Source organism: Rattus norvegicus, chromosome 17, assembly GCF_021556685.1.
Source record: "Rattus norvegicus strain SHRSP/BbbUtx chromosome 17, alternate assembly SHRSP_T2T, whole genome shotgun sequence".
In the NCBI taxonomy this organism is placed as follows: Eukaryota; Metazoa; Chordata; class Mammalia; order Rodentia; family Muridae; genus Rattus; species Rattus norvegicus.
In genome coordinates, this window is record NC_141550.1 from 7731606 (window position 1) to 7758012 (window position 26407).

A 26407-nucleotide genomic window follows, 5' to 3' on the forward strand; every position below is an offset into this window, starting at 1 on the left:
AAATAGCTTAAAGGTGTAGTCTTGCTGGAAAAGATATCTTTCCCCTCCCCCTAAAGTCCTGCATACTCTCTCCTCTCCTCCATAATTTCATAGACCCAGCGGTCATGTACGAGTCTTCAGGGACCAAGCTTCCTTTTATAGGGACAGTGAGTGCCTCTGATGCCGTGTTTCCTAGTACAGCATCCCCTCTAGATGGGGGAATTCCATCTGTCCCTCCACAGTTTCACTCCTAGGAATTTGGGTTTTGACCAATTACCAAATTGGGAGATCCTGTTAGTGGTGATGGTGATGGTGGTTGTGGCAATGGTAGTTAATGGCAATGGTCGTTGTGGTGGAGGAGGTGGTGATGGTGGTGATTGGTGGTCTGATGGCGGTGATGATGGTGGAGGTGGTAATGGTGGTGGTGGTGATGGCGGTCATGATGGTGGAGGTGGTGGTGGTGGTGATGGCAGGGATGGTGGTAGTGATGGTGGTGATGATGGTGGTGGTGATGGTAATGATGGTAGAGGTGGTTATGATGGTGGTGGTGATTGCAGGGATGGTGGTGGTGGTGGTGGTGGTGGGGATGGTGGTGGTGGTGGTGGTCGGATGGTGCTAGTTTTCTATGCATACATTTATCTTGTACCGTTGAGATAGGAATGGATAAATAATGTGCAGTCCTGTCCTTTTCTCTGAGTGCCATAACTTTGGCACTCACCCCTTCCTGTTAGGCCATCACTCAATAGACATCGGTTTCTAGAAAGCTTCCTGATCACCTCCAATAAAATCAAGTCTGCGACAGTCCAGCAGGGACCAAGGCAGGCTCGGGTCTCTGAGAGAGGGCGCCTGAGAGAGGATCAGTGCAAGAAGGCAGTGGGAGAGGAGTTGTCTATCCACCCAGCTCCAGGAGGGAGCTCCCAGAGACAAGTGTTACACGGCACATTTTCTTTAGGTTTGTTTGCAGTGTTTAGTTCAGCATTACTGTGATTTTTAATTCAGCATTACTGTGATTTTTAATTCAGCATTACTGTGATTTTTGGATTTTGGACTGCATCCAGCTAAAAGCCATGTTCTTGTGTGGCCCGTGAGTTTTGAGAAGCCGGTAAATGCCGCTGCAGCCCCTGGGAACAAGAGTCCACTTGATGCCGATCAAGCAATCGGAGAACTGTAGTTGACTGAAAAGTGAGAGCTTTGTCACTCAGATGGAACGAGCCAAAAATCTCTCTGACGTTGATGAGCTAAACGCCTTTCCTTTTTATCCGTTTTACTTTCAAACCATGTGATTAGTACCTAATGTACATGTCATGCACTCAAACAGAATAGTGACAAGGTACCCTAAAATAAGTGCTCCTCAAAATCCTAGCAGAAGCTCCTTTCTGGGCAAAGAGAGGAGTGCACTCTTCCATATACTGAGTACAGTATTGATGCAGTGCCTCCACCTGTACTGCCTTTCCACTGCAGATGCAGTGCCTCCACCTGCACTCCCTCCCCACTGCACAGTGCCTCCACCTGCACTCCCTCCCCACTGCAGATGCAGTGCCTCCACCTGCACTCCCTCCCCACTGCACAGTGCCTCCACCTGCACTCCCTCCCCACTGCAGATGCAGTGCCTCCACCTGCACTCCCTCCCCACTGCAGATGCAGTGCCTCCACCTGCATCTCCCTCCCCACTGCAGATGCAGCGCCTCCACCTGCACTCCCCTCCCCACTGCAGGTGCAGTGCCTCCACCTACACTCCCCTCCCCACTGCAGATGCAGTGCCTCCACCTACACTCCCCTCCCCACTGCAGATGCAGTGCCTCCACCTGCACTCCCCTCCCCACTGCAGATGCAGCGCCTCCACCTGCACTCCCCTCCCCACTGCAGATGCAGTGCCTCCACCTGCACTCCCTCCCCACTGCAGATGCAGTGCCTCCACCTGCACTCCCCTCCCCACTGCAGATGCAGTGCCTCCACCTGCATCTCCCTCCCCACTGCAGATGCAGTGCCTCCACCTGCACTCTCCTCCCCACTGCAAACGCAGGGCCTCCATCTGCACTCTCTTCACTTTCCTACTGGCTAAGAGGTTAGGAGGTGGGGCCATAAGCTCAGGTCAAACTAGAGGCAGTGACAGAAGATATAGAAAACTGATAAAAGCTGACAGTATTTGTATTCCCCTAAAAGAACAGTGTTCCAAGAATTATAGAGGTCTAAACAGAGAAGGGCTGGTTGGTATAACCATGTACCACACCACCCAGGTCTTTCCACCCCCTCACCCTCACAGTATGAAGTTAGCAATAGTCACTGTGTCCCAGGCTGGGAAAGATTGCTAAGCACTAATAACAAATGGTTTGAAGAGACTCCCTGCTGCCCACTCTCTTCCTCTTTCTTCCTTCTCCCTTCTTCCTTCTTCCTTCTCCCTTTCCTCCACCTCCCTTTCCCAAAGCACTTGCTTGAACCCGGCAGGCGGGAGCCCGTCTTCCCTTCTAGGGCATATCAGCTTGTAGCCACCAGCCTTCATCACGATGGGGTTCAGTGCTTGTCTGCTAAGAATGCCCTACAGCTTCCCGGGCATACTATGTGGCCATGCTAGTTTGGGTCTTTTCCCATCACACTTACCACTGCTAGAACAAGTCTTTCTGGCAACAGTGTCTCTTGTCAGGTGATTATTGTGTTTTAAGTTCCTTCTCCAAAGAGTCCACTCAACACTCTAGGCAAGGCACATTAGAAACTTGATGTTTTATGGGCTTAAAATGGATACTTTTAACATAAACATGGGAGTGAGCTCCAGAAAATGTGCAAGAATAGAAAAAACTTTCAAATCAGGCTGGAAACATCAGGAGCCAGAGCTGCCGCCTTTAAATAGTATCTCCCCTATGCAGACAAATTTGCAAATCAGACTTGAAGCAGTGTTGGGTCTGCTCTTCCCTCACACATGCCGTGCAAGCTTAGCCAAGTGTTCACGTGGTAGCTTCGATTTCCACATTACTCCAGGGGATTAAACAGCTTGGTCAAACGCTCCCACACTATCACATATCATTAGGGATGTTAGGTCATAAAAGAGTCTTTATGATAGTCATGGGGGTAAGGTGTAGAGAGAGGAGACAGCACCAGGAGAGGAAAGCCACGTGACCACCCAAGGCTTCAAGTCTTTCTGCTCCTGATTTCTGTAGAATACTACCATAAACAACAGCAATAACATACACACACACACACACACACACACACACACACACACACACACACACACACTCATACAACTTTTTAATTGTGGAGGATAAAACCAAGAATGCTTAGCAAACTACAGCCAGTGTCTTTAATTAAAACGTAAGAGAGGACTGTTGTTCCCATTTTACAGAGAAGCAAACAGACTAAGAAGTTAAAACCTACCTGCAAACGGTAGTTCCCTGCTTTGTGCCAAGTCCTATACTGGGGATGGAAGATACAGAGGATCCGGCCTCCATCCTGGAAACAAGGGAAGAGCTGGAGAGTAAGGAGATCTCCCAGGATGATACATTGTGAGCAAAAGCTTCCCAGAGTGGTCTTCCCCCCCCCCCCAAGGAGTTCACAGATGGGTGACAGAAGGGGAAGCATGAGGAGTGAGTGTGTGGGGACACAGTGTGCTCGGGGATCTGAGGAGTGAGTGTGTGTGTGTGTGTGTGTGTGTGTGTGTGTGTGTGAACGTAGAGTATGCTCAGGAATCTGGGCACAGGTGTGCCTGGAGAGGGTTTGGCTTCTGAGAAGGGGCCCATGTTAGTGAGGATGTTGAGACATAATAAGGACAGTTTTCCCTTATAGATTCTGGCATCTGGGTTGATGAGACTGAAGTTAATAAACTGGTCAATCAGGCACGCGCGCGCACGCGCACACACACACACACACACACACACACACACACACACACCGTATCTATTCCAGAACCTTTAGAAAGTTACTACATCTGTCTAAGCTCAGGATAATTAACTGCCTTTAACAGACAGCTCTATTTTAAGGCTTATTGCAAATGTCCTCCCTCTTCCTCTTCCCCTCTCCCTTGTTTCCCCTTCTCTCTCTCTCTCTCTCCTCCTTCTCCTTATCTCTCATCTCTCTCCCCACCTACCCCTCTCCTTCTCTCTCAGTCTCTCTCATGTGAGTGAATATCTTGCCTGCATGAAGCCAGGCATCAAATCATACACCACGGCATAGAATCACAGGCAGCTGTGGTCTGCCACATGGGTGCTGGAAATCAAACCGAGATGCTCTGCCAGAACGGCCAGATCTCCTGACCCTTGAAGCGTCCCTCCAGCCTCCACAAGACGATTCTTAAACCAGATTGCATAGTGAGGTCAAGTCATAGGTTTCACAGATCCTGTGGGGTGTCGATCCTGAGCTAGGAAATATGAAGAATCCATTTAAGTGTCAAACAGAATGCAGAGCACTCCTGAGGTTTAGATGCAAAGAAGAGAACGCTGCATGGCCCTTCCTCAGGGAAATCACAGACCCTGCTTTGCCTAAGTTGATTTTTTGCTCTTTCTTTTGTCCTCGTCATCGGAGGGTCCCGCACTGTTTAATTGCTACCTTGCCATCTTGCTGTTAGTCCTTAATCAGTAGCATTCCCAGCAGTCACAATGTTCAAATGTGCTTCTGTCCATAGAGTGCACACAATGGCTCTTCCCGAAGGTTCTCACAAGCATTCCTTCTTCCGAATCCGCAATCACTACGTGAGTCACCCTCTAATGCCGAGTTCAGATTAGCGCCTGCCTGAGCCACTCTCACAAGACACAGTTGGTGTATGGTGCGAAGGCCATATTTGCTCTCACCTCGGATTTTCTTTCAATTTATCTGAAGGAAAGAAAATGATCTTCAAAATTGTCAAATTCTAAGCTCAAACCCCTGCAACCTGACTGGGAGAGCAACTGAGGGGCTCCCACCTCCATGGGGTCTTTGTGTTCAGTGCAGACGTCTCAAAGCCGAGGCAGGCTTTAAAAACTGTAACCCACCCAGACTTCCTTTTCTAGTTATACTGCTGGTGTGTCGTTGGTACACAAATGCACGTGTGCAAGAAAAGTCGTATCAGATGCCAGCACGGTTAGGAAATCCCTTCCCCGGTCTGTCCCCAGCATGTCATGCACTGAGCTCCCATTTTTTTGCACTTTGATTCTTAGAGCATGAATGTTTCCCCGGTCGTTTTCCTGTATCCTTCCCGCCACTACAAACTGGTGGTCCTTCTGTTTCCACGCCACATGGGAGGGAGTAAAACCTCTCCGTGGTCCAATGGCTGTTTGCTTCTCCACATTACCCTTCTGCCTCTGTCTCATCCAGCGTGACCCAATGCAGATTCCTGTACCGTGTTCTCCGTGCCCTCGGCCTAGCTTCCTCCACCTCTAAAACAGGGTGGCTAATGTGTCCTTCTAGGCTCAGCCCTCTACCCTATTTCATCCAGGGTGGCTTCCTCGGCTCCCCAAACATGGGCAGACCCCATCTTTGATAATGAGGTATGAACCACCCAGTCTGTCTTTATCTGTCAGCTATTGTCACGTCTGACTGTGTAACGGCCCCAGGCTTCCTAGTCAGGGCCTAGGTCTGAGCCCATGGTGGATGGCAGTGGGTGCCAGTGTTGAGGGACCGAGACATGGCTCCACACTGCCACTGTCAACAGCCCGAGAAATCTGCTTGGATTTGGGGAGACCTTGACTCAGCCTATACTGGGGTTTGTTACTTCAACACCAAAGAATTTCAGGATTGGCCAGTTCATTAAAGCAGGTTTGGCAGTTTTATCAAAGATAGAGCAGTACAGGCTTTGAGCATGACCACTAAGGGAGAGAAGATCCTCGAAAGGAAACCACCTCAGCCAAGGTGTTCACTTCCTGAGAGCACAGGCAAAAATCAAGACTACCCAAGTTTGGGTACAGGCTTCTTGGGAAAGATTAAGCAATTAATATCCTAACATTAGCCATATAAACACTTTGGGGGGCTCCTGGAGTACATCTCAGAAGGTTGCTAAGAATCCTGCCCCCACCTTTTGACATAGGAAATGGGTGAGGTGGCTTCAGAAATGCCTTGGGTAGAATTATAACTTAGCAAAGTAGCCTATGGGAGGTTAAGTATATGCCTTTTCCCTGGGAATGGGTCTCTGATGAGATACAGGACAAGAGTGGGTTTGTGGCTAAGACAGAGGAAAAGGCCCCAGTTGTTAATTATACTGAGATTCTGCTCTGCTGAGGCCAAGACCGCAGCTGAATCCAGGGGGGATGGGGGGAGCAGCTTCCTTCTCTCTCCTTGTGTCAACTAGATTTCCCTACCTTTCTAGCCTGCCTCTAGGCCTAGAGCACATTCTTCTCTTGGTAGCAATCAGACACCCAGGGGGACAAGAGAGAATGCCTGATGTCCCCATGCTTGGTTGGAACTCCAAGGCTGCCATTCCTATCCCATGCTGTCACCGCTGACCATAGCGGGAAAGGGGGAAGGGTTCCTTCTCATGAGACTGGAAGGAAGTGGGGTTGCTAAGTGATGCCCAGCCCAGCCTGGTGCTGACACTCCAAACCCCAGTTTCACCTTGACTTTTCCGTTCCCTAGACTTCATGCTCAACCCAAACTCAGCTCCACCCTGCAAAGACTTCCACAACCCAACATCCTTTAACCCCTTGACGGCGTTTGCCTGGTCCTGGCCACCTTCATCTCCCGTTGAGGATATGGAAACCACATCCCGACTGGCCGTTCTGCTTCTGCTCTTGCCCCTTGCAGTTCCCTCCATCCCAGCAGCCAGACTGATCTTTTCAGAGCATGAATCAGATGGTGTCCGCTCTGCTCTCAAGTCTTCCAATGACTTCCCATCCCCCTGGAGGAAAAAGAGGACAGTTCTCAGAAGCGATGTTTGGACGTCCACCATCTGTTCGCCGCTGCTCCCCTGGCCTCAGCTCTCCCCATTCCCTCTCCTGTTCTCTTTGCCCCGTCCCTGCCCTCCAGCTCTTCCTCACCAACCCCTGACTGACACTCTCTTTCTGCTCTGCAGTCTTCGACCCTGTCTGGAACATACCACAAATTTGCATAGCTGTCTCCCTCACCTCCCTCCACTCTTCATTCAAAGTCACCTCCTCAGGGAGCTCCTGCTTCACCAACTCCATGAAGCAGTGGCCTCTCCAGGCAGCTTCCCTTCCCCCCAGTGAAATGCAAGGTCCACAAGAGAAGTGACCACTTGCCTTGTTATGGCTGCTGCTGGCATGCTGTGAGTGCTTGGTGGCCCTTTGCTCAGTGAACACTTAACACTCGTCACATATAAACCAGTCTGCCAGTGAGACAGTGTCTCTCTGGGCAGGGAGAAGAACCCCATTATCCCACCTCGTAGCTCCAGTGCAAGGCAGCTCAGTGAGCACACACTGGGTAAAACCTCCTTCCACAAGGAGGTTCCTCAAAGTCACTCAGCTGCCTTGGGGTTAGCAAACTCTTACCCTGTTTCCAAATCGTACCAATAGTGTTTGTTTAAAAGGAAATGTTTTCACAGAAACTAGTAACACTGTAGAACAATTGCGTTCCACTTTCACAAGCAGGAGAGCTCCTGTGACCTTTGAACCACCAGCCAACCTCACAGAGGCAAGGCATGCCTGCCCACTCTCCACATCTCCCGGATCCCAGCCTGAACCGAAGATGCTTGGTTCATCTTCCATGGCTAGATGAATGACTGAGAGAATCCACCATGGGTGGATGTGGCTTGGCTTTGCCAATGGGAGGAAGCTCGGCAGGACCCAGGAGGAGCCACTTCTGTTTGGTGGCATCTGGAGCTACCTATCTCATAAGTTTCAGCCATGACAGGACAGAGAGATCCCAGAAATGGGTTTGCTGAAGCCACCCAGCTGACTGTGCGATCCCTCGGGGACTGAGCTGACACAGGCGTGGTTGCTACAACCTGCCAGGCTGTTTCTTTGTGTGTCTGAGGAACGAGCTGCAAGGCCTTCCAAGCCCCCACAAGGGGCCTCTGGGAACCTTCTGCCTATCAACCCAGTGCCATATCTCTCACCATGCAGACAAGGATATGAGTGGGCAGGGGACTTGCTACAGGGAAAGGGCGAGCTATGAGATCAAAACAGCATGGGGGACAGAGTGGGTGGAATATCTATCACCCAGCTCTCAGGACGGAGTGCGGGCTTTGGAGCATGTACTGCGGCAGTTTCCTGGGAGACTTAGGACCCATTCTTTTAGGAAATGTGTGTCAGCTTCTGCCCCACACATGAGTCAGTGTGCATCCCCCTAAATCAAGTAGGACATAAAATCGCCCATCAGTTCATCCTGCCTCCCCTGGGTGTGTTAATACAAGACCCTGCCTGGAGTCTCAGGACTGCTGCCTCAAACACCAGGCCCTGAAGGACCCTGAACACTGTTGCTTCTTCCTGCCTGTCAGAGAGGTGATGGGGGTTCAGGTCATGTGCTAACACAGTTAGTGTTGCTATGAGTACCTACGTGTTCTGAGATGTGGAGACCTGAGCTTGAATCTTGGCTGTCAGCAAGTTTCTGGACTTCAGACCCCCATCCAGGGAACAGAAACGTTAACAGTATCTACACCCTAAGTTTCCCATGAGAATTTGATGAGCTAAGTATGTAAGGCAGCCCAAGTCTTGGCACACAGCAAGAGTTCGATAAAGGATAACCAATGGTAACGACACTTGGAATAATTGTACCTTTTTAAATTGTGCCTCTCTTACTCTATTTTATCATAGAATGTTGCAGGTTCGATGAATTACAAAGAGAAGTTAACCAAAGGCTGGAAAGACCAATGGTCAGGTGTGCGCATACGCAGTCTCTTCCTGCTTTGTCCCATGGTGGGAGGTAGGAGTACCAGACCATTCTAAGTACAGTTTTTAGCTCATGTCACAATGTATTCACTCCCCTGATACTGACCTTAGTACAATCACAGGGGCAGAGCCCTCTGACTAAGTTACTTCTCATTAGGCTCTAACATTGCAGCACTGGCAGCTACATTTCCAAGATGGGAGCTTTGGGCAACACCTTCAAACCATGGCAATTCCAGCCAAGCATGCTTGGGCCAACGCTGTGTGGCGGGAGGCTGGCAGAAGAGAGGACCCTTCGTGAAGACCATCCATCTTTCTATTTCAACTTACAATCCTTAGTCACAGCTTGGAGCAATCATTCTGACATAGGGTGGAGACATAGGGTGACTAGAGAGGACTGTGTGTGCACAGTGGAGTGTGTGTGTGTGTGTGCGCACGCGCATGTGCATGTGTGTAAAATAAAGAACTGCCAAGACAGAGAAGAGGTCAAGGATGGGTGGAGAGGCGTGGGCTGCAAGGACTGGGCAAGACACATCCAGGTTTGGAATCACTGCAGCACGGGCAGAAGGGCAGGAGGCTCAGGCAAGGCCCTGCTGAGAACTCTGCAGCATAAAGCCAAGTAACATCCTAGCTCTGGGTAAAGACTTGTGAAGTGTGTGGGCTCCTGTGCAGACACATGAGCAGACTTGGTGTGCTGAGTAATACACACAGTCTGTGCACACGATCAGGCCTGGTCAGAGTCACCAACATCTAGCCCAGCCTACACAGGGATGGCCCCTTCCCAACAGGGCCTTTGCAACCCCCCTCCCCAAAGTTCACCCCTGCTATGCCTCACACCTGCCTCAGCCCTCTTAGCTTCTACTCGTCCACAGGTCTCAGTTCCTACTCTGTCTCCCCCTTTGAAAGCCCTGATGGCAGCGTGTCTGTGGAATGCCTGACTCTGTCCCAGGGCCCTTCCAGCAACCTTGTGGTCTTAGTTTGGTAACTTGCATGCAAGGGCTATGTTTTATTTAGGTATGTCTCTCCGGTGCCTGCCACATCACGGCTGTTTAAATATGCTTGCTGCATTAGTAGGTGTGATACCCAGCTTTCCCAAAGAGTGCCGGAACTGTTCTCTCTAAATGCAGCTCTGTCCCTAGGCAAGCCTCTTCATCCAACAGAGGACCTGTTAAGAAAACCATCAAGCACAGTAATCTGTTACTTACGGAATTTCACAGATGGGCTGCTATGCTAAGAGGCCCTGTCAATGTCAGTAACCATCAACCAAGTAACCAAAATCCAGGTGGGAAACTAAAGCATCCGCAGGGCCTGGGTCAGCACCACCTGGTACAGAAGCCGTTCTGTGAGCCATCAGAACTCTGCCCCATCCCCACACTCCAAGTTTCTGACCTCTGTTTGTACCATGCATCCAAGGGCTTCACTGAGTGAAGCTAAGGGAGTTGGTCCAACACAGGTACTTGTCAGCTGTATTCAGAGAGGCCCTGAAAGAGCTAAACCAGGATAGATAAGAATCCTTGTTGAGGTTCCCTGTAAACCTGGAGCTCCAGATCGCTACAATGTGCTGGGCGAGTTCCAGATTGCTACAACGTTGGCAGTTCTCGACCCTCGCTGTATTAAGAGATTTACCCAGAATCTCTACTTCTGTCCGCTCAAAGAAACCAATTCTCATTATCATAGAGAGAGCAAGGCTCAGGTTCTCACCCAGCAGTCCACGTCCAGCAGCTGATTCCAGTTATAATTAATAAGAACTCAGCCATGTGTTACATGTTACATACTTCACCCATCGAGCAAGCATGTAGGAGGAAATGCACCAGGGTGGAGTCCCGGGGTAGCCATAGGATCCTGCGTGTGTGATGCTGCCTGTTTCTCCTGCCTCGGCTCACCAAATCCTCACACCATGATTAATGAGGCTTCTCTGTCATCGCCAGGGGGCACGGGGTCTCCCTAGTCACTCTGAACTACACTGGAGCTTCAGACTGCCCCCAAGCACTCTCTCCCACCCACACACGCCTTTTCTCCATCTCCTGTACCTTCCCATTCATTGGCTGGAACACATCCGTCGGTAAAGCTGCCACCTTCCCTGCTTCCTGCAGGTGCCGGCATCATTTTTCGAAGAGATGTCCCACTAGGGACACAGTTGCCTTGACAGCTCTTGCCCCTGACAGTGTCGACAGCACTGAACTTGGGGTTGAAACTGGTATCCCCTTGCTGTTCCTTGTCACACCCAGACCTTTCTCTGCCTCCCATCCCAAGAACATCCGTGCCTGACTGACATCAGTGGACCGTCCTACCCCTTGCTGTTGTCTCTGCTGACCGTGGGACAGGGCAGCGCACTGTGGGGCTATGCAGTCACTCCCCTGTGGTTTCGGCTACCGCTGTTGACTCTGTTTTGGCAGTATGAACACATCACCCTGGTGGCATTCTGACTGGGTTTGGCTGACTCTCTTCTTCCGGTGTTCTAATCCTCACTCTCTCCTGGTCACCACGAGCCAGTCTGTGGTACCCATTTGTCACCATGAGGAAATGCAGAGCCCTAACAATCAAAGCATCGCACACCATACTCTGTGCCCTCCAGTGTTTCCGTCTCCCTTACTCCCTAACTCTGTCTTCCTCCGGAACCGAACTCCCTGATGTTGTCTGTCCACTTTCCCTCTCCCTGAGTCTCCTTCCCCTCCTACCGGCCTTGGCTCCATGAACCACCATTAAAACCACTCCTTTATATAGTCCTCAACAACTCTGGAGTTCTCTTTGGAAAAAAACAAGTTTCTGATTACTCTTTGTAGGCACCCAAAAGGCAGGGGGACATATTAGAAAAAACAGAATCCCATTAATGGACCTCATCTTATATTTATTACCATAAACCTCAAATGAGCTCTTTTGTGGTTGCTTTTGTGTTACTTTAGTTGTTTGCTTGGATAAAGCCTTGTTTTTTAGCTGTTCTCCAACTCCCCCATGCAGCCCCAGGCTAGCCTTAACCCCTGCCGCCTCCTACCTGAACTCTGAAGCCGATCCTGGCCCATTCATTCTGATATTCCCCCCAAAACTCTAACTGACCTCTTCAAATCTGAACTGCATCGCCTCTTATCGGCTCTCAGCCAATCACTTTTGTTTATATTTAACTCAAAGCAAAAGGATGAATGAAAATATCTACAGCTACCTACCAAAGGTACCCCTCCTGGCTTCATCACCTACAGAATGGCATTTCTTGTTACTAGAGATAAGCAAAATGTAATTCTGTTTATCTGTGCATCATCTGTCTGTCTGTCTTCTGTCATCTATCAACAGATGTATTTCTCTGTGTGTACAGCTCTATATAAATTTATTTTCTGCTTGTAGACTACAGTCTAACACTCTGTCGTGTGTGGTGTTAAACCCACGAAATCAGTATAGTGACCCACTGCTATCATAGCCAACAATCAGCATAATTACATTTCAATCACCATGTAGAATGTTAATCCATCAAATGGGCAAAAGAAAGGAAGGACAGAAGGAAGGAAGGAAGGACAGAAGGACGGAAGGAAGGAAGGAAGGAAGGAAGGAAGGAAGGAAAAGGGAATTACTTTGCTGTTGCTATGACAGAACACCTTAACGAAACAACTTAAAGAAGGTGCATCGTGGCTTCTAGTTCCAGAGGATCATAGTGAGTCACAGCTGGGAGGACCAAGCAGCGGGCAGGCAAGGCACGCTGGGGGCAGCAGGAAGCTGCTGTATGTGCTGAGTCAACATTCAGGAAGCAGAACATGAACAGGAGCTCAGGCTAGGCTGTAAAGCCTCACGGCTGACTGACTCCTCCAGTGAGCTATATCTCCTAAGACACACACACACACACACACACACACACACACACACACACACAGTGTCATCAGCCGGAGGCCAATTATTCAAACTTCCGAGCCTATGGGGACATTTAACAATCAAACCACAAGGAGGGATGAGGGCAGAGACGGAGAAAAGGAAGGAAAAGAGGTGATTCCCTCCACGCTGTGTAGCCTTCCCTCTTCTCTGCTCCACACTACAATTCCAGAGACCCATGTGTCCCGCCGGCCGGCCGCAGTGCCTCTCTTCTCAGAACCGTGTGACTGAATCCTCACGGTCTCTCAGAGCTGTTCCATTGACCGCAGGTTACTAACGTCAGGAGCCAAATCTCAGTCGCCTTATGTAGGGATCATGAGGCTGCGTGGGAGAGTGTGACTGTTGGGTGACACATCGTGTTTAAGGGACATCTGTTGGTACTGTTATTACAACCATCTCAACAGCATCAGGCATGTGGAAACAAACGTTCCCTCCGGCGTACAGCAGGTTCATCCGCTATCTCATCTCCCTTTGCTCCAGTGGAAGATTTCGATAAATACTTCCTCCCATAACCAGGTCCCTGAAGGGAAGAGTGTGGGGGTGGATTTGAAGTCCGCACTCCTTTGAAATTTGATTTCTAGGACCTCCATTGAGGAATGAGTGCTAATTATCCCGAGTTGTGTGGGTGTCTCCATAGCACCGACCTGAGAAAGTCACATTGCTTTTGTCCCATCTGGGTAATGAGCTTCTCGCTCTCCTGATTTTTATCTGTCAGTCATTTTGACAAAACTGACAAGCTGGAGTGTTCTTCACCAAAACCAGGAAAACCAATGACTAACTGAAGCCCGTGCTTTTAAACGGCCGGCCCAGCACCAAAAGTTCAGGATCAACGTAGGCTGCTGGATGTAGTTTGCTGTCTGTGTTGGGACCAGAAATGCATCAGGAGATTCAAACCAATATCACTTTAAAAAAAAAATTCCAGCGCTGTTCCTTATAGATAGAAATACGTTTGCTGTTAAGTTTATGTAAAAACAAAAAAGAAATTTTAAAAAGCCCAAAGCAATATTTAAATGTATAACAAAGCCGGGGGATTCGGAATGCCAACCCTTAGCGTTTAACGTGAAGCTACAGAAAGGAAGACAGAGAATCCAAGAAAGGACCACAGGAAATGGTATGCGTGTCCCAGACGTGAATTACCAAACCCACATGCATTTACAGCAAGCTCAGCCACCCAGGACTTAGGATTTACTCTAACAAGTAGGACAGTGAGTTCACTCGAAGACTTGCACGCTGACCGTTATAGCCACTTGGTCTTCTCAGCCGGAGGCTAGAAACACCCAGCGGCCTCAGCAAGGGAGTGAACAGACAAACTGTGGTGCCACCATCAGCTGGATCGGCAACAGAAGTGAGCTTTTCGTGCACGTGGCCACCCCGATGCACTGAGGAGATTATGCTCGGCTGCTGACTCGGAGATGGGAATGTCCTCTGTGACTGTGGCCACAGTGGAGCCCACGCCTGAGAGCACTGCTCAATGGGACAATCTGCCACACCAGAGGGCAACAGAGGCAATGAGTGGAGACAACCGTGGTCAGAGTTCTGCTGTCAAACAGCACAGGAAATTGGGGCTGTGATGGGAGTCTTAAGACATTTGGGTTTTTTTTTTTTGTTTTTTTTTTGTTTTTTTTTTAAAGATTTATTTATTTATTTATTTATTTATTTATTTGGTTCTTTTTTTCGGAGCTGGGGACCGAACCCAGGGCCTTGCGCTTCCTAGGCAAGCGCTCTACCACTGAGCTAAATCCCCAACCCCGACATTTGTTTTTAAGACAGAGGAATAACAGCATGTGTGCACGCGGGGCCAGTGCACGCGGGGCCAGCAGGAGGCAGAAAGGCTGATGGTGCAGGGGAGGGCAGGAAGGAGGTGTCCTTGAGCAGCTGTCTAGTGTGAGTGGACAGACTGGCTTAGGGAGGAGCAGAGGGGACAGGGCCCTGGCTTCCTGAGTGCAGAAGCAGGAGGGGACAGTCCACGGGGAGCTGTGAGCCTGGGCTGCTGCTGCTTTTCTGACAAAAACAAGGTCCTCTGTGACGTGAGGGAGAGAAGGCTGCATACAGCAGGTGTGCCCCCGCCCCTGAAGCTAAGTCTCAAGGCTTCTGGCTGGAAATGGTGACAGCCCTTCCTTCCCAGGGTTCTGTGGGGACTAAGAAGGTGCCTCGTTGGCACTGGGAAAGCTCAGCATCCAAGATGACTTCTGGATGATTTGGGACAGGGTAGCTCCGTGCACACTCCTCTGGGCGTTTGCTGCTCTTGAATGCAACTCTGAGGGTGGGTCCCCAGCTTCCTCTGCCCCACGGTGTTTAGAAACAGCTACACATCTCACTGGCACTGTCACCATCTGGTGGGCAGTAGCTCCTTGAGAGTGAGTGGATGGTGAGTGGGTGAGTCCTAGGAAGAAGAAAGGCAGAATGCAGTGTTCCTGTCAGCCCTGTCTTAGCTGTCCAGACCTCCTGCACTCCCCATGGACCCAGCACGCCAATCTCCCCAAGCCTTGCCACAGCCACCTCTCCACAGAGACTCTGAAACTCTCTTCTTCTACCTAAATTCTGAATTAAAACAGAGCATGGCCGTTCTTGTCTGAAAATATTTGCTTGATCCCTTTCCTTTCCCCAGCAAACAGGCGCTGGCTGACCTCTGTGTGTAATGCAAAGTGACATTCTGGGGTGGCATCCAGGAAGGAGCTGGAAACCATTAACTCAGGGAAGTGTCTGAGCTGCTCCTCCGCCAGGCTCCTGCCTATGTGCTGAGGAATCCAGGCTTCGGGAGGGCAAAGCTGTCCTATCTGCCAACTGTGGGTTGTGAGCCTGTGGGTTGATGATAGTGATTAACACTGAGAGTGACATTTGACATGTGTGTGATTTCAACTAAGAGAGCCGAAAGGAAGCTTCAAGGGGAAATATTTGGGGAAAAGGTGATGTGCGGGCGACATGGAATACTCTTTTTTTTTTTTTTTATGACAACATTTTGCAGCACTGTCTGAGATTTTGAACTATCTGTTAGGAAGAGAAACATGTTGGAGTTCACTGAGATACTGGGGAACTGGGACAGGGCCCAGGAGCAATTCATTAATGAAAGGAGAAACATTAGCAAGAGGGTCGAGACCTAGAGCAGTTTATTCAACAGGCAGGGAGCGCAGGAGTCACAGTTTGCTAAATAAATGTGTGTATGTTTTTTTTTAAAAAAAAAAGCATAATGCTAGATGTAAATTCCAGTTCATTTTAAGATTTATAAGCCAGGTTTCCCAACAGTGAAAGGCACACCTGTGTGCGTTATGTTTCCAGGTTAAGCTCACCAGCTGTGGCTTTCCGGCGAAGCCTTGTAAAGCAGTCCCCAGCGCTGACGGGAGTGCCGTTTTCTACGGTATTCTGATACTCTGAAAGAAGTCTGGAGAGGGCAGGGTAGACTCACAGATCACCGGGGCAAACTTACACGGTGGCGATTCCCAGGCCCTATCCCTGTGAATTCTGGCCCAGGAGGTGGGGGAGGGTGCAGGGGTCCATGAGTTCAGCACACGCCCTAGGAGACCACGGACACTAACTCAGCAGATGCTAGCTTAGGGAGGGCAGCAGGCCCAGGGGAGAGCCACAGTCTTCCACCCTGGTGCCAGCGCATGCCTCTAGCTGCAAGGCCCTGCACAGTTCACTGTGCTAAGCCAGCCCATGGGGCTCAGTGTGACGCGCCCTGATGTCTTTTTATTCTGTCAGAACGACTACAGGAAGTTATCTATGCAATGCAAGGACTTTGTGGTGGGCGTGCTGGACCTGTGCCGAGACACGGAAGAGGTGGAAGCAATTTTAAATGGCGACGTGAACTTGCAAGTCTGGTCCGACCACCACCGTCCAAGTCTGAGCCGCATCAAACTTGCCATTAAGTACGAAGTCAAGAAGGTAAGCTCTCCGCCTTTCCTGCCTTCTTGCCTGGCTCTGTAGGGCTGCTGGCCCAGCTTTGTCTCATGCACTCATGTTCCCGCAAAGGAACTGTGGCACCCAGATTCTGCCTAGAGAGGGAGCTGTCAATTTTGCAGAGCTGCTCAGATTTCCTTCCCCTTCCTACCTGGGCTCCCAATTCCCAACAGAGGAATCACAATCTGCCCATAAGCAGGCCTTGAGCCCAGAGAGCAGAAGTCACAGTCTCCAAAGGGCTGTCAGGACACATCTCCAGCAGGGCTCCCCCGGGCTGGCCAGCCAGCCCACGGCTTGCTGGAAAGCATGTAATTGATCTCTCCGTAGCATCAACTGAGCTTTCTCCCCACACCAAGGAACTAGATATATAGAAACAGCTTGGAGAGGGGGCCAGGCAAGACCTGTGGGCCTCAGAGGCTTAGCTTAGAGATGGTTCTTTCCAAAGTCTCATTAAGTTCTTAGGAGAAAGCTCAAGTAGATGCCCAAGGGCAGGCTCACCCTCTCGTCATTACACACTAAGGTCCTTCTGTGTGTGGTCATTGCTGTCCCAGCTTCTCTCACATCTCCAGCCACACCTACACTGCGAGACCCTGTCTCAAAGCAATCACTTTTAACCAAATGGTACTCACATGCCCCAGTCTAGGCTCTGAACGTTCCTCTTCCCTTGATTATCCAAGCAGGGCAGGAAAGGACTGTAAACCCGTCAGCAACAAGTGGTGTGTGCCTGAGAGGCTCATCTGGGGAGGGCAGTCATGGTCTGCAAGGCTTTCTGTGCTTTTACTTCAGTAATCGTCCTAAACCTGAGGAAAATGGGTTTCCCTGAGACTGAGTTCCCAGGTGCCGGGTGAAGTCAAGCTTCAAGTTCAAATCTGTGTTTTTGAGCTTGTGAAAACGCAGTTTAACCCAGGCCCAAATCTGATCAGAGGTTTTGCTTTGCTTTGTTTTAACCAGAGCAGGGGTCTCATTCTAGAATGGCTGAGGCATCCCACAGTCTCGGGTTCATGCAAGCCCTGCTGTTGAGCCCATGTGATATTGGGGGTCAGAAGCTTGAGGTACCTCCAAGCTCCCAAGCACCCCTGTGTTCACCAGCCAGGGTAGCCTGCTGCCCCTCACAGGGCATGACAATGTGGTCTGAACCAGCCAGGAATAGGAGATACTGGGGCTCTGCGGTTTATATCCACAGAACCTGACCAGTACAAGCAATCAGTAGTGCCTACCTATAGACATTGCCCATTTTTCCTTTCAAATGTAAATTCAAATCCTCTAGCAAAACAGCCATTGGGGATAGAGTCATTCAGTAAGAGGGTATCCAGCCATTTCCTCACCGTGACATCTCTCTGTCGCCAGCTACAGGTACAAATGATCCAATAAAGAGTGAGATAGGAAACCCAAGCCCTCCGTGGTCATGATGGCCGAGGTCAGAATGAAAGGGGTTCATGAGGGAAATGATTTGCCCTGGTGGAATTTTCCAATTAAGGGAGTCATAAAGGTCTCAGGAAATACCTATCCTGAATGTCAAGCGTCTGCTGCCTCCACAGGTGGGAAGATGGTGAGAGATGACTGTGTGGGTGCTAACCTTGCTCATGTCACAGACGTCCAATGTGCAAATACTCTGACCGTGCATGCCACCATGCAAAGGCAGGCAGCCCTGGAGCTTCTCTTGACATCTGTTCTATCGTGAATTACTAATGAAAATGTCTAATATTAGGAAGGCTTATGAATCATAGAATGCATTTCCAGTTTGACCTCAGGAATCTTAGCATATCCTCACAAAGACAGTCCTGCCCTGGACATCTGACTTGCAAATGACAATTACCAAGGTCCATGTACAAATACGTTGCCTTTTGTATCTGAGATACATTGACGGATGGATGGATGGATGGATGGATGGATGGATGGATAGATACATACATACATAGATGAGAGATAGATAGATGTAGTAGATGATAGATAGTTGATAGATGATAGATACAAACATAGATAATATAGATGTATAGATAGATGATAGATACATATACATACATAGATAAGAGGTGTATAGATATATACATACATGATACATACATAGATACATACATGATACATACGTAGATATATATATAGATACATACATACATAGATAAGATAGGTGTGTAGATAGATGATAGAAATATAGACTCATGGATAGATGGTCGAAGATAGACGACCATCAAGCCTACGATCCTGCCCACATGCTATCAGATCAGCCCAGTAATGCAGACATCGAATGACACTAGTTATTCTTGGCATTTTCACAGGCATCTATCTAATCAGGTGTGGCCATTAAAATACGTTCAAATTCATTTGGTTACCTTGAGTTCAGCATAATCAGACAGGTACCTTTGCTCCAAGACACCAGAGAGACCTTAGTGTGCGTCACAGAAAACACACACGTCACAGAACCATGGAGCTCTTCACGTGGCCCACGTATCAGGCTGAAGCACCAGCTTGCTCTCTGTCTACGGAATGTCTGCATGTGAGTGGTGTGTGCTGCCCTGGGCCTGCTCACACACAGGAATGCTGCCTCTCATCTCAGCACCTGTCAACCTCCATTACATGACAATCCTGAGCTGGTATCAGGACACAGACTTCCAGCCCGAACCATAGACTGTGTAGCCTTGTGGTCTCAGCCAAGTCACTGGCATGACTTCATGTTTCTTCTGCAAAAGTGGATTAATGAATGAGCTTTTTCTTTATGAAAAGTTCTGCAAATTTCCAGACGACAAGACAGGCAATATTCTGGAGACTGTGCTGTCCCCTGTATGCCAAAGGAGAGGTGCCACTGCTGTCTCAGTGGTGACACACTGACACCCAATGTCCTACTGTCCCCTAAGCCATTCTCCAACTTGCCCTGCTTGTCTCCCCCAAGGATGTTAAAAGTAGCCCCATGGTAAGGACACCATCTAGTATAAAATTTCTCTTGGAGTGATCAACTGTCTAAGTTGTGACTATCCTCCATGACTTTTGCTTTAGGACAGGCATGGTGGCATACACCTTTAATCCCAGAACTTGAGAGGCAGAGGCAGGTGGATCTCTAGGAGTTGGAAGCCACCCTGGTCTACAGAGTGAATTCCAGGACAACCAGAGCTACATAATGAGACCCTGATTCACAAACAGAAGAGGGTAACTCAGACTCAGTAATGCAGTTGAAGGCAACCCTGAGTGATATTGTTGGAGACGTGGCTGGGAGTGAGCCCAGTGAGGTCAAGTCATAGACTCACTTGAACAGACAATTAGACTCCTCGTCTTACTTCTCTTGCTACTAAAGGCAGGATGATAAGGCCAACTTCACAGGCTCTGATGAGACTCAAGTGGGATAAAACATGGCCAGCCCTCATCCCCTGTGGGGAGAAGGCAGTAGTGTTAGTTTGCTCACAGGCAAGGCAAGGGATGAATGCTAAGGGCTCACTTGAGACCCTACCTGCTGTCCACCTGAGAGAGCGAGTTCACGTCACGAGAGAGCGAGCTCACCTCACGAGAATTCAGAGGTAAGAAGAATCTGTCCCACAGCCACCCTCACCAGAGCTCTAAAGCAACTATGCCTGTTCCCTACAGCTACTCAAACCCACCCCCAGCTTCGGCTTGGCGCTGCTTAAATGCTTCATCATCTTCTCAGGCCATACGCCAGCTGAATAAGGCAGCTTGCTGTCTCTCGGTCTCAAGTTTCCTTTGCAGAAAGGAAAAAGCCTCTTCCACAATCTACTGATTCCAAATAAACCTGAGGCATTTAGGCTCACCCTCTGGAAAGGTCCAACTGCCCTGGATCTCAATTTCAGCTCAGCTGAGCCCATGTTTCAATCATAAAGCAAACCCAGAACCCTGGCATGTGGAGACTGCTTGGTGTCTTGCTGACATATGTGACTTGTTGAAGGGGGAATGCATCTCATTCCTCTTTCTCCTCCTCACTGCTTCATCTTTTGTGGACTTAAAGGGTGATGTCTGCCTTCCTTTTTGCTTGATTCTTTCATCGTCATCCCTCCTCCCATCTGCCTGAGAGAGGACCAGACGACTCTCCTAGATAAGCCAGAGAACTCTGTAGGGGTGGGTCCTGTGGTATTCAAAGGGAGTAGGAGGGGGGGGGGGGGACCCAGACTGTCCTGTTTTGCATCACAGAAGTTTTAACCTCTTGGACATAATCAAACAAAGGCCTCCTACTTGGGGAGACAGACACACGGAGAGAAGTGGATGGCCCAAATGGAGTGAAGGGAGAAATGGCTGTTTCACTAACTCCTTACTTCTACAGAAGGAGCACGTCTCTGTCCAGGCAGTCCAGGCTCTTCGGTGACAGCGGCTAGTCCCATACATCTTCAGTCACTGCCTCTGAGCTCTACAGACGCAGCTCGGCTGTTACAGAGCCAGTGAGAACAGGTCGTGTTCTTGTTCCCCACAATCAGAGTCAGAAGCAGCAGCCTCTCTCATGCGTAGCCCCCGGCGGTTCCAACACTGTTCAAAAGCAGCCGTGCAGAGTGTGTTCTGAGTGCATTCTCTTAACCACGAGTCAATAATATCAAAAGCGATGACATCATTCTGCTCCACAGAGGTACAAAGTAAACATTCTCATCCCCAAACTGAAAAATAGGAGCACAGTAAGGAAAGGTCAAACAAAAGCAAGACCGGCATCCACCAGGGCAAACACCAGGTCCTGATGCTCCATGTTGGACATCTGGGGCTCATAAGAGAATCATCTGGGCTCCAAGGGCTTGAGTCGCCTGCCCTTCAATCCTCCTAGAGTAGCCTGATCTACTACACTACCATACCATACCATACCACATCATACCACACCACACCACATCACACCACACCACACCACACACCACACACCACACACCACACCACACACCACACCACACCACACCATACCACGCCACACTACTATAGGCTACTACTATAGCCGGAGCCAGACCCACTCTGTACATGCAGTATTCCTTGGCAGATGCCTGGCTCACCAGCCTTGGGAACCCTCGAATTAGCCTCCGTGACCCACTCTTCTCGAATCTTGTATACCTGTAAAACTGGATGCCACATGCATGATGTTGACAAACCCTGCTGTCAGCTCAGGAAGTCATCCGGCTCCCTTGGACCACAACTGCACAGGCCTTTGTGTAGGGAGCGCTTCAGTGGCATTTTCTCCTCTCAGATGAACTGGATGTCTCTCAAATGCAGCCTCCAGTCTCACCCTCAGACACCTTTCCTACTGTCCTACTGTCCTATTGTCCTATTGTTCTATTGTCCTACTGTCCTATTGTCCTACTGTCCCAGTGCATAGCAGAAGGTTTCTCTTACTGATGCTAATTCCTTCAAGAATCACAGCTACTGTCTTGTTTGAACTTCTCCTTTCTCTTCCAGTTCACACATTTGTCAAATCCTCGTTCCCTGTTCTTGCTCTCACCACTGACTTGAGTAGATTTGGTGAGAGGCAGCAGCCCCAGACTAGCTACAGACTACTCATGGCTTTGCATTTCTGCCAAACCAGGCACCCTGTAATCCTGAACTGTGCCTCACTTGAGCTATCAGATTACAGCCAGAACACAGACAAGTTTTTTGTCAGAATAAAAACAAATGGCTTTTATCCCAGTTCCTGGTACAGCACTGTGTTACCCTCTAAAAGGGAACGAGCCAGGCTCCACTGATCATCCTGACCCTCACAGCTCCCACACAAATGGTTCCTTGAGCTCTGCTTAGGGTTTTTAGGCTTTTCTGACCCTAAGTCACACACACCCCAGTTCATCCTGATGAGCCAGCTCACAGGCCTACCTACAAGCCACACGGTCATCTTCTGCCCCACGACAACCCTACTCCGAGTGCCAGTTTGCCATGGCACGTCTCATCCTGGGACAAAATTACCAAACAAAAGCAGCTTAAGGAAGGAAGAGTTTGTCTTAGCTCCTGCTTTGAGTGTTCAGCCCATTATGGGAAGTCAGTTAAGCAGGCTGTGAGGCAGATGGTCACTGGGTATCCCCAGTCAGGAAGCAGATGATGGTGTAGTCCGGGGAGCCCAGACAGCACAGCACAGCGCTCCCACCTCAGTCAGCCCAACCTAGCAACTCCCTGTCAGACATCCCCAGTGGCTTGCTTTCCAGATGACTCTATACTGTCCGTTCAACAATCTGCAGTAACTATCAAACACACCAGCCCAGCATTCCCTAGGGCTGCCATCACCCTTTTATAAGCAGGAGGAGAGAAACTTGTAAAATTTGCCCACGGGACTCAACACCATGGAAGGCTTCCCTCTGAGGAGAGGGCTTGCTTTAGGGAGAATACCTCAATGGGAGAGCATTTGGCTGTGAGGAAAGCAGTCAATAGGTGTGGGGGTGGGGACATATTATCCACCCGCATCATCCCACCTAGACGTGGGCCCAGTGGACACCTTGTGCTCGGTTTATAGACATGATGCAAATGGATCCACTTTTCTACTGAAAGACCTTCTAGAAGGAAACAGAGCTTGCTGGGCAGCAGTATTGCATTTAGCTAGGAATGTGACTGTGCATTTCTTGATTGCCAGGTATATAGATATAGACAGAGCACTTCGCTTACTACCCCGGGGGCTTCCAGTGTACATTACAGGCCATTCTAACCTTCTAGAACCTCGATGAAAAAGAAAAAGGAGAGGAAAGGAAAAGTGAGGCCCAGCAGCCGTCAGAACCAGCTGACATTGTCTCCCTTGTGTATCCTTCATGGACAGGACACTGGGGAGAGGCCGAGTGACCTCTGTTGGGTCCTGCTTCATTTCCTCTGTCTGCACAACGCACAGGCAAGGCCAGTGAACAAAGGGGACCTGGGGATATCAGGTCTTTCCAGAGGGCATCTGAGAGGCCAGTCAGACACGCACAGGCTCCAGCAGACATTCTCCCACTGAGCTCCTTGCAGCACGCTGTGCTAGCAGATGCACAGAGGTAAGATGAGAGCAATCAGGCTGGCTGCTTGTCCACCACCCCAAGCTGTGCGGCATGAAGCTGCTTGCTGCCAAACCATGTTGGGACCAAAGCATTGATCACCAACCCCTTCGGGGATGCCTCTCCTCACTCCCAGGGCTCTAGCCTGGCACAAAAATAACCAGCATCTATTAATCACCTGGCTTGGAAGTGATGTCTTTTACTCAAGGAAATGAGGTTTTCCCAAGCAGAAAATATTAAACAAAGAATAATCAGAACAAACGTGTGTGAATCATGGTCCCTTTTCTGCCTGGAAGACTTCACAGGAAAAACAGTAGGAAAGTACCTGGCTCTCTGTGTTGAAGTCTCAGGGCCCTGGATTATAAGATATATGACTTTAAATGTGTAATTTCATCTTGGGACCTCAATTTTCCTGTCCATATATGGGAACACATAAGCTAAGAAATAGTATTCGATCTTAATTACCATGCATCATCTAATTTAAAAACGGTATATACAGGATAGATTAGCCAGTGGAAGCTATTCACCATGCTGATTTTATATGCAGAACCACCCTCAGGCTACATAAGTGCCCCTCGGTTCAGTTCCACTGTTTATAATATTTGGGGCAGATCATTTTTTTGCTGTGAGAACTGTGAGAGTGGCAGCCCTGACCTCCACCCAGCGTCACCTCCCCTCAACTATACCGTGCATCTGACTATTTCCAACATCCTTCTGAAAACAGTGGGGGAAAAGCCACCCCTAGCTGGAAAATGCTGGGCTAGTTTTCCGACTCTTGGCCACATGGAGCCCTGGGTTCTAAGCCTCCAGGATAGGAACTATGGTTATCCCAAGGATGTCATACATCTCTTCCCTGACAGCCACCTGAGAGCTTTGTGACAAGGGCTGATTGCTACCCAGCTTCAGGCTCAGCTAGACTCAAGGGGGAGCACATCAGTATTTCCTAAAGCCTCTCAAGAGATTCTGTTTGGGAGCATGAACTCACAGAAGGTGGGGCCTCTTTGGAAATGGTACGCATCCTACACGTAATCTACTGGGCAGAATCGTAAGTGTCCACTGGGAAGCCAGAGGTCTCAGTGCTCCTCCAACACCTGTAATGACTGCCTACGACAAAAACCACATCTAGCGGAATCTAGATGCCATTCAACGCTGACCCCAGAGTACTGACTCAACATCTCCAATCTCTCTACTACCAACTGTGTCCTTTGGGTCATAGAAAAAGCATCTTGCTTACCAGGGAAATGCTGCCACTAGCTGTGGCCCGCCAGTCTCCTAGATGAAGCAGAGAGGCGAGTCCCAGGGGATCCTGCAGTCAGAGAGAAGCAGTGGGGACCTTGCCTGAGAGTTTTAGGTCAGGGAAGACCCTCTGGTACGCTCCATCTCAATAGGCCGAGTTATCGACACATCCCCACAGTCTGCCCTGCCCAGTGTGCAAAAACAAAACACCCCAACAACAACAACAAATGGGATGAGGGGGACACACAGTCCACTGGAACTCCTGTTGGCCTCTCTTACTAGCAGGCTGTTAAACTTGTTTACCTGTTTGCTCCACACAAACATATGTGTGCAGGGAGAAGTCTTTGAAACACTTTCTGTTTGGTGACCAAGCTCCCTACACCACAGAATTTCAGTGCGTACAGCTCTACCCATCGGGTGCTGTGCTCGTTGAGATGGGCAGAGCCAGATCAGGGTTACATTCTGATTTGAAAGTCAGCAAGGAGAAAAGAATCGGACAGGCATTTACAGCAGGAACCCCGAGAGCAGATGCAAACCAGGGGCAGTTACTACCACAACATGCAAAACAAAACAAAACAAACCCTACTATGTTCCAATTGTCATTTCTACCCCATAAATCAAAAAGATCTTAGAAGTCTCCCCTGAGGACTTCTGACTTGCTCTAATAACTAAGCAAAGTGTCCATTTCAATCACATTACTTTGGTTATATTTTCTCGTAGATTTAGACTTTTAATGAGGAATTGATCTATTGCAAATTCCTTCCAGCATGTCCCACAATGCATCATTCTTGGAAAGGAGGTTTGTAAGTATAATTGCAGATGAAAAAGTTTGTTTAATGTGAATGCTTCAGTTAATATAATCAGAGCCATGGTGACATCAGGCCTGGATGGTATTAGCATCTAAGTGGTCTTCCTGCGTCTTCTCTCTTCCTTACACACACACACACACACACACACACACACACACACACACACACACAGAGAGAGAGAGAGAGAGAGAGAGAGAAATAGAGAGAGAGAGAAATAGAGAGACAGAGACAGAGACAGAGAGACAGACAGAGATAGAGAGACAGACCGAGACAGAGAGACAGAGAGAAACAGAGACAGGGAGAGAAATAGAGAGAGATAGAGACAGACAGAGAGACAGAAAGAGACAAGAGAGAGAGAGAGAGAGAGAGAGAGAGATTGAGAGGCAGAGATTTTCTTAAGATTGTCTCAGGATAAGCCGACCTCGCTCTGTCTTATCCTTAGGAACTCAGTCTGTGATCAGCACAGAGGAGCCGAGTCTGGGGCTGGCTCATGTGTTCACAGTCGGTCAAAAGGGTGACGTCAGGAGAAACCCATAGAAGTAAGATGGGGTAAGAAGTGAGTGTCGGCTTCCAAGAGCGGGAAGCAACAGGAGAGGAGGGTAGGAAGCAACATGGCCGGTGGGGGAGGGAGAGGAGGGTAGGAAGCAACATGGCTGGTGGGGGGGGGGGTAGGAAGCAACATGGCCGGTGGGGGTGGGGCTGAAGGACAGCTGTGCTCTGTGACAGGGAGCGGTTGTAGTTTTCGTCTCACTTATTTCGCTTATCACATAACATGCTAAACAATGAGAAAGGCCATATCAGATAAGAGCATATGATCCTTTATCTCAGACGTCAGCTGTTTTAATGTTTTCAGTCCCCCGATTCCTTCTCTGTGCAGACACAGATTGACGTGCATTTAGCTTTAGAGTAAATGATTTTGTAATTTGATTCGTTATTAGAATGGAAATGTTTTTCTGTATTTTCTCTAATTACTCTTTCTATG

At 49.2% G+C, this 26407-nt stretch overlaps 1 protein-coding gene and 1 long non-coding RNA gene across 5 annotated transcripts in view; one reads left to right on the top strand and one right to left on the bottom strand.

Annotated features, from left to right (window-relative positions):
* LOC102555284 (uncharacterized) overlaps positions 1–26407 on the bottom strand; it is a 218096-nt gene that overhangs the window by 92483 nt on the left and 99206 nt on the right. The window contains exons 4-5 of one of the 4 annotated variants that reach the window (XR_015641044.1): positions 6610–6775; positions 4476–4779 (exon numbers count right to left, since the gene is read on the bottom strand). The exons of 1 other annotated variant lie outside the window; for it this stretch is intronic. This is a non-coding gene — a long non-coding RNA (uncharacterized LOC102555284). Of the gene's footprint in view, positions 1–4475; positions 4780–5693; positions 6776–26407 lie in introns of those variants that run through there. 2 more of the 4 variants (XR_015641043.1, XR_015641045.1) reach the window with 2 other exon arrangements.
* The window catches only part of Trpc7 (transient receptor potential cation channel, subfamily C, member 7), a 121798-nt gene that overhangs the window by 17259 nt on the left and 78132 nt on the right, over positions 1–26407 (top strand). Inside the window, 1 exon segment of the mRNA NM_001191691.3 lies at positions 16272–16454. Within this exon segment, the coding sequence (NP_001178620.2) occupies positions 16272–16454 (183 nt within the window).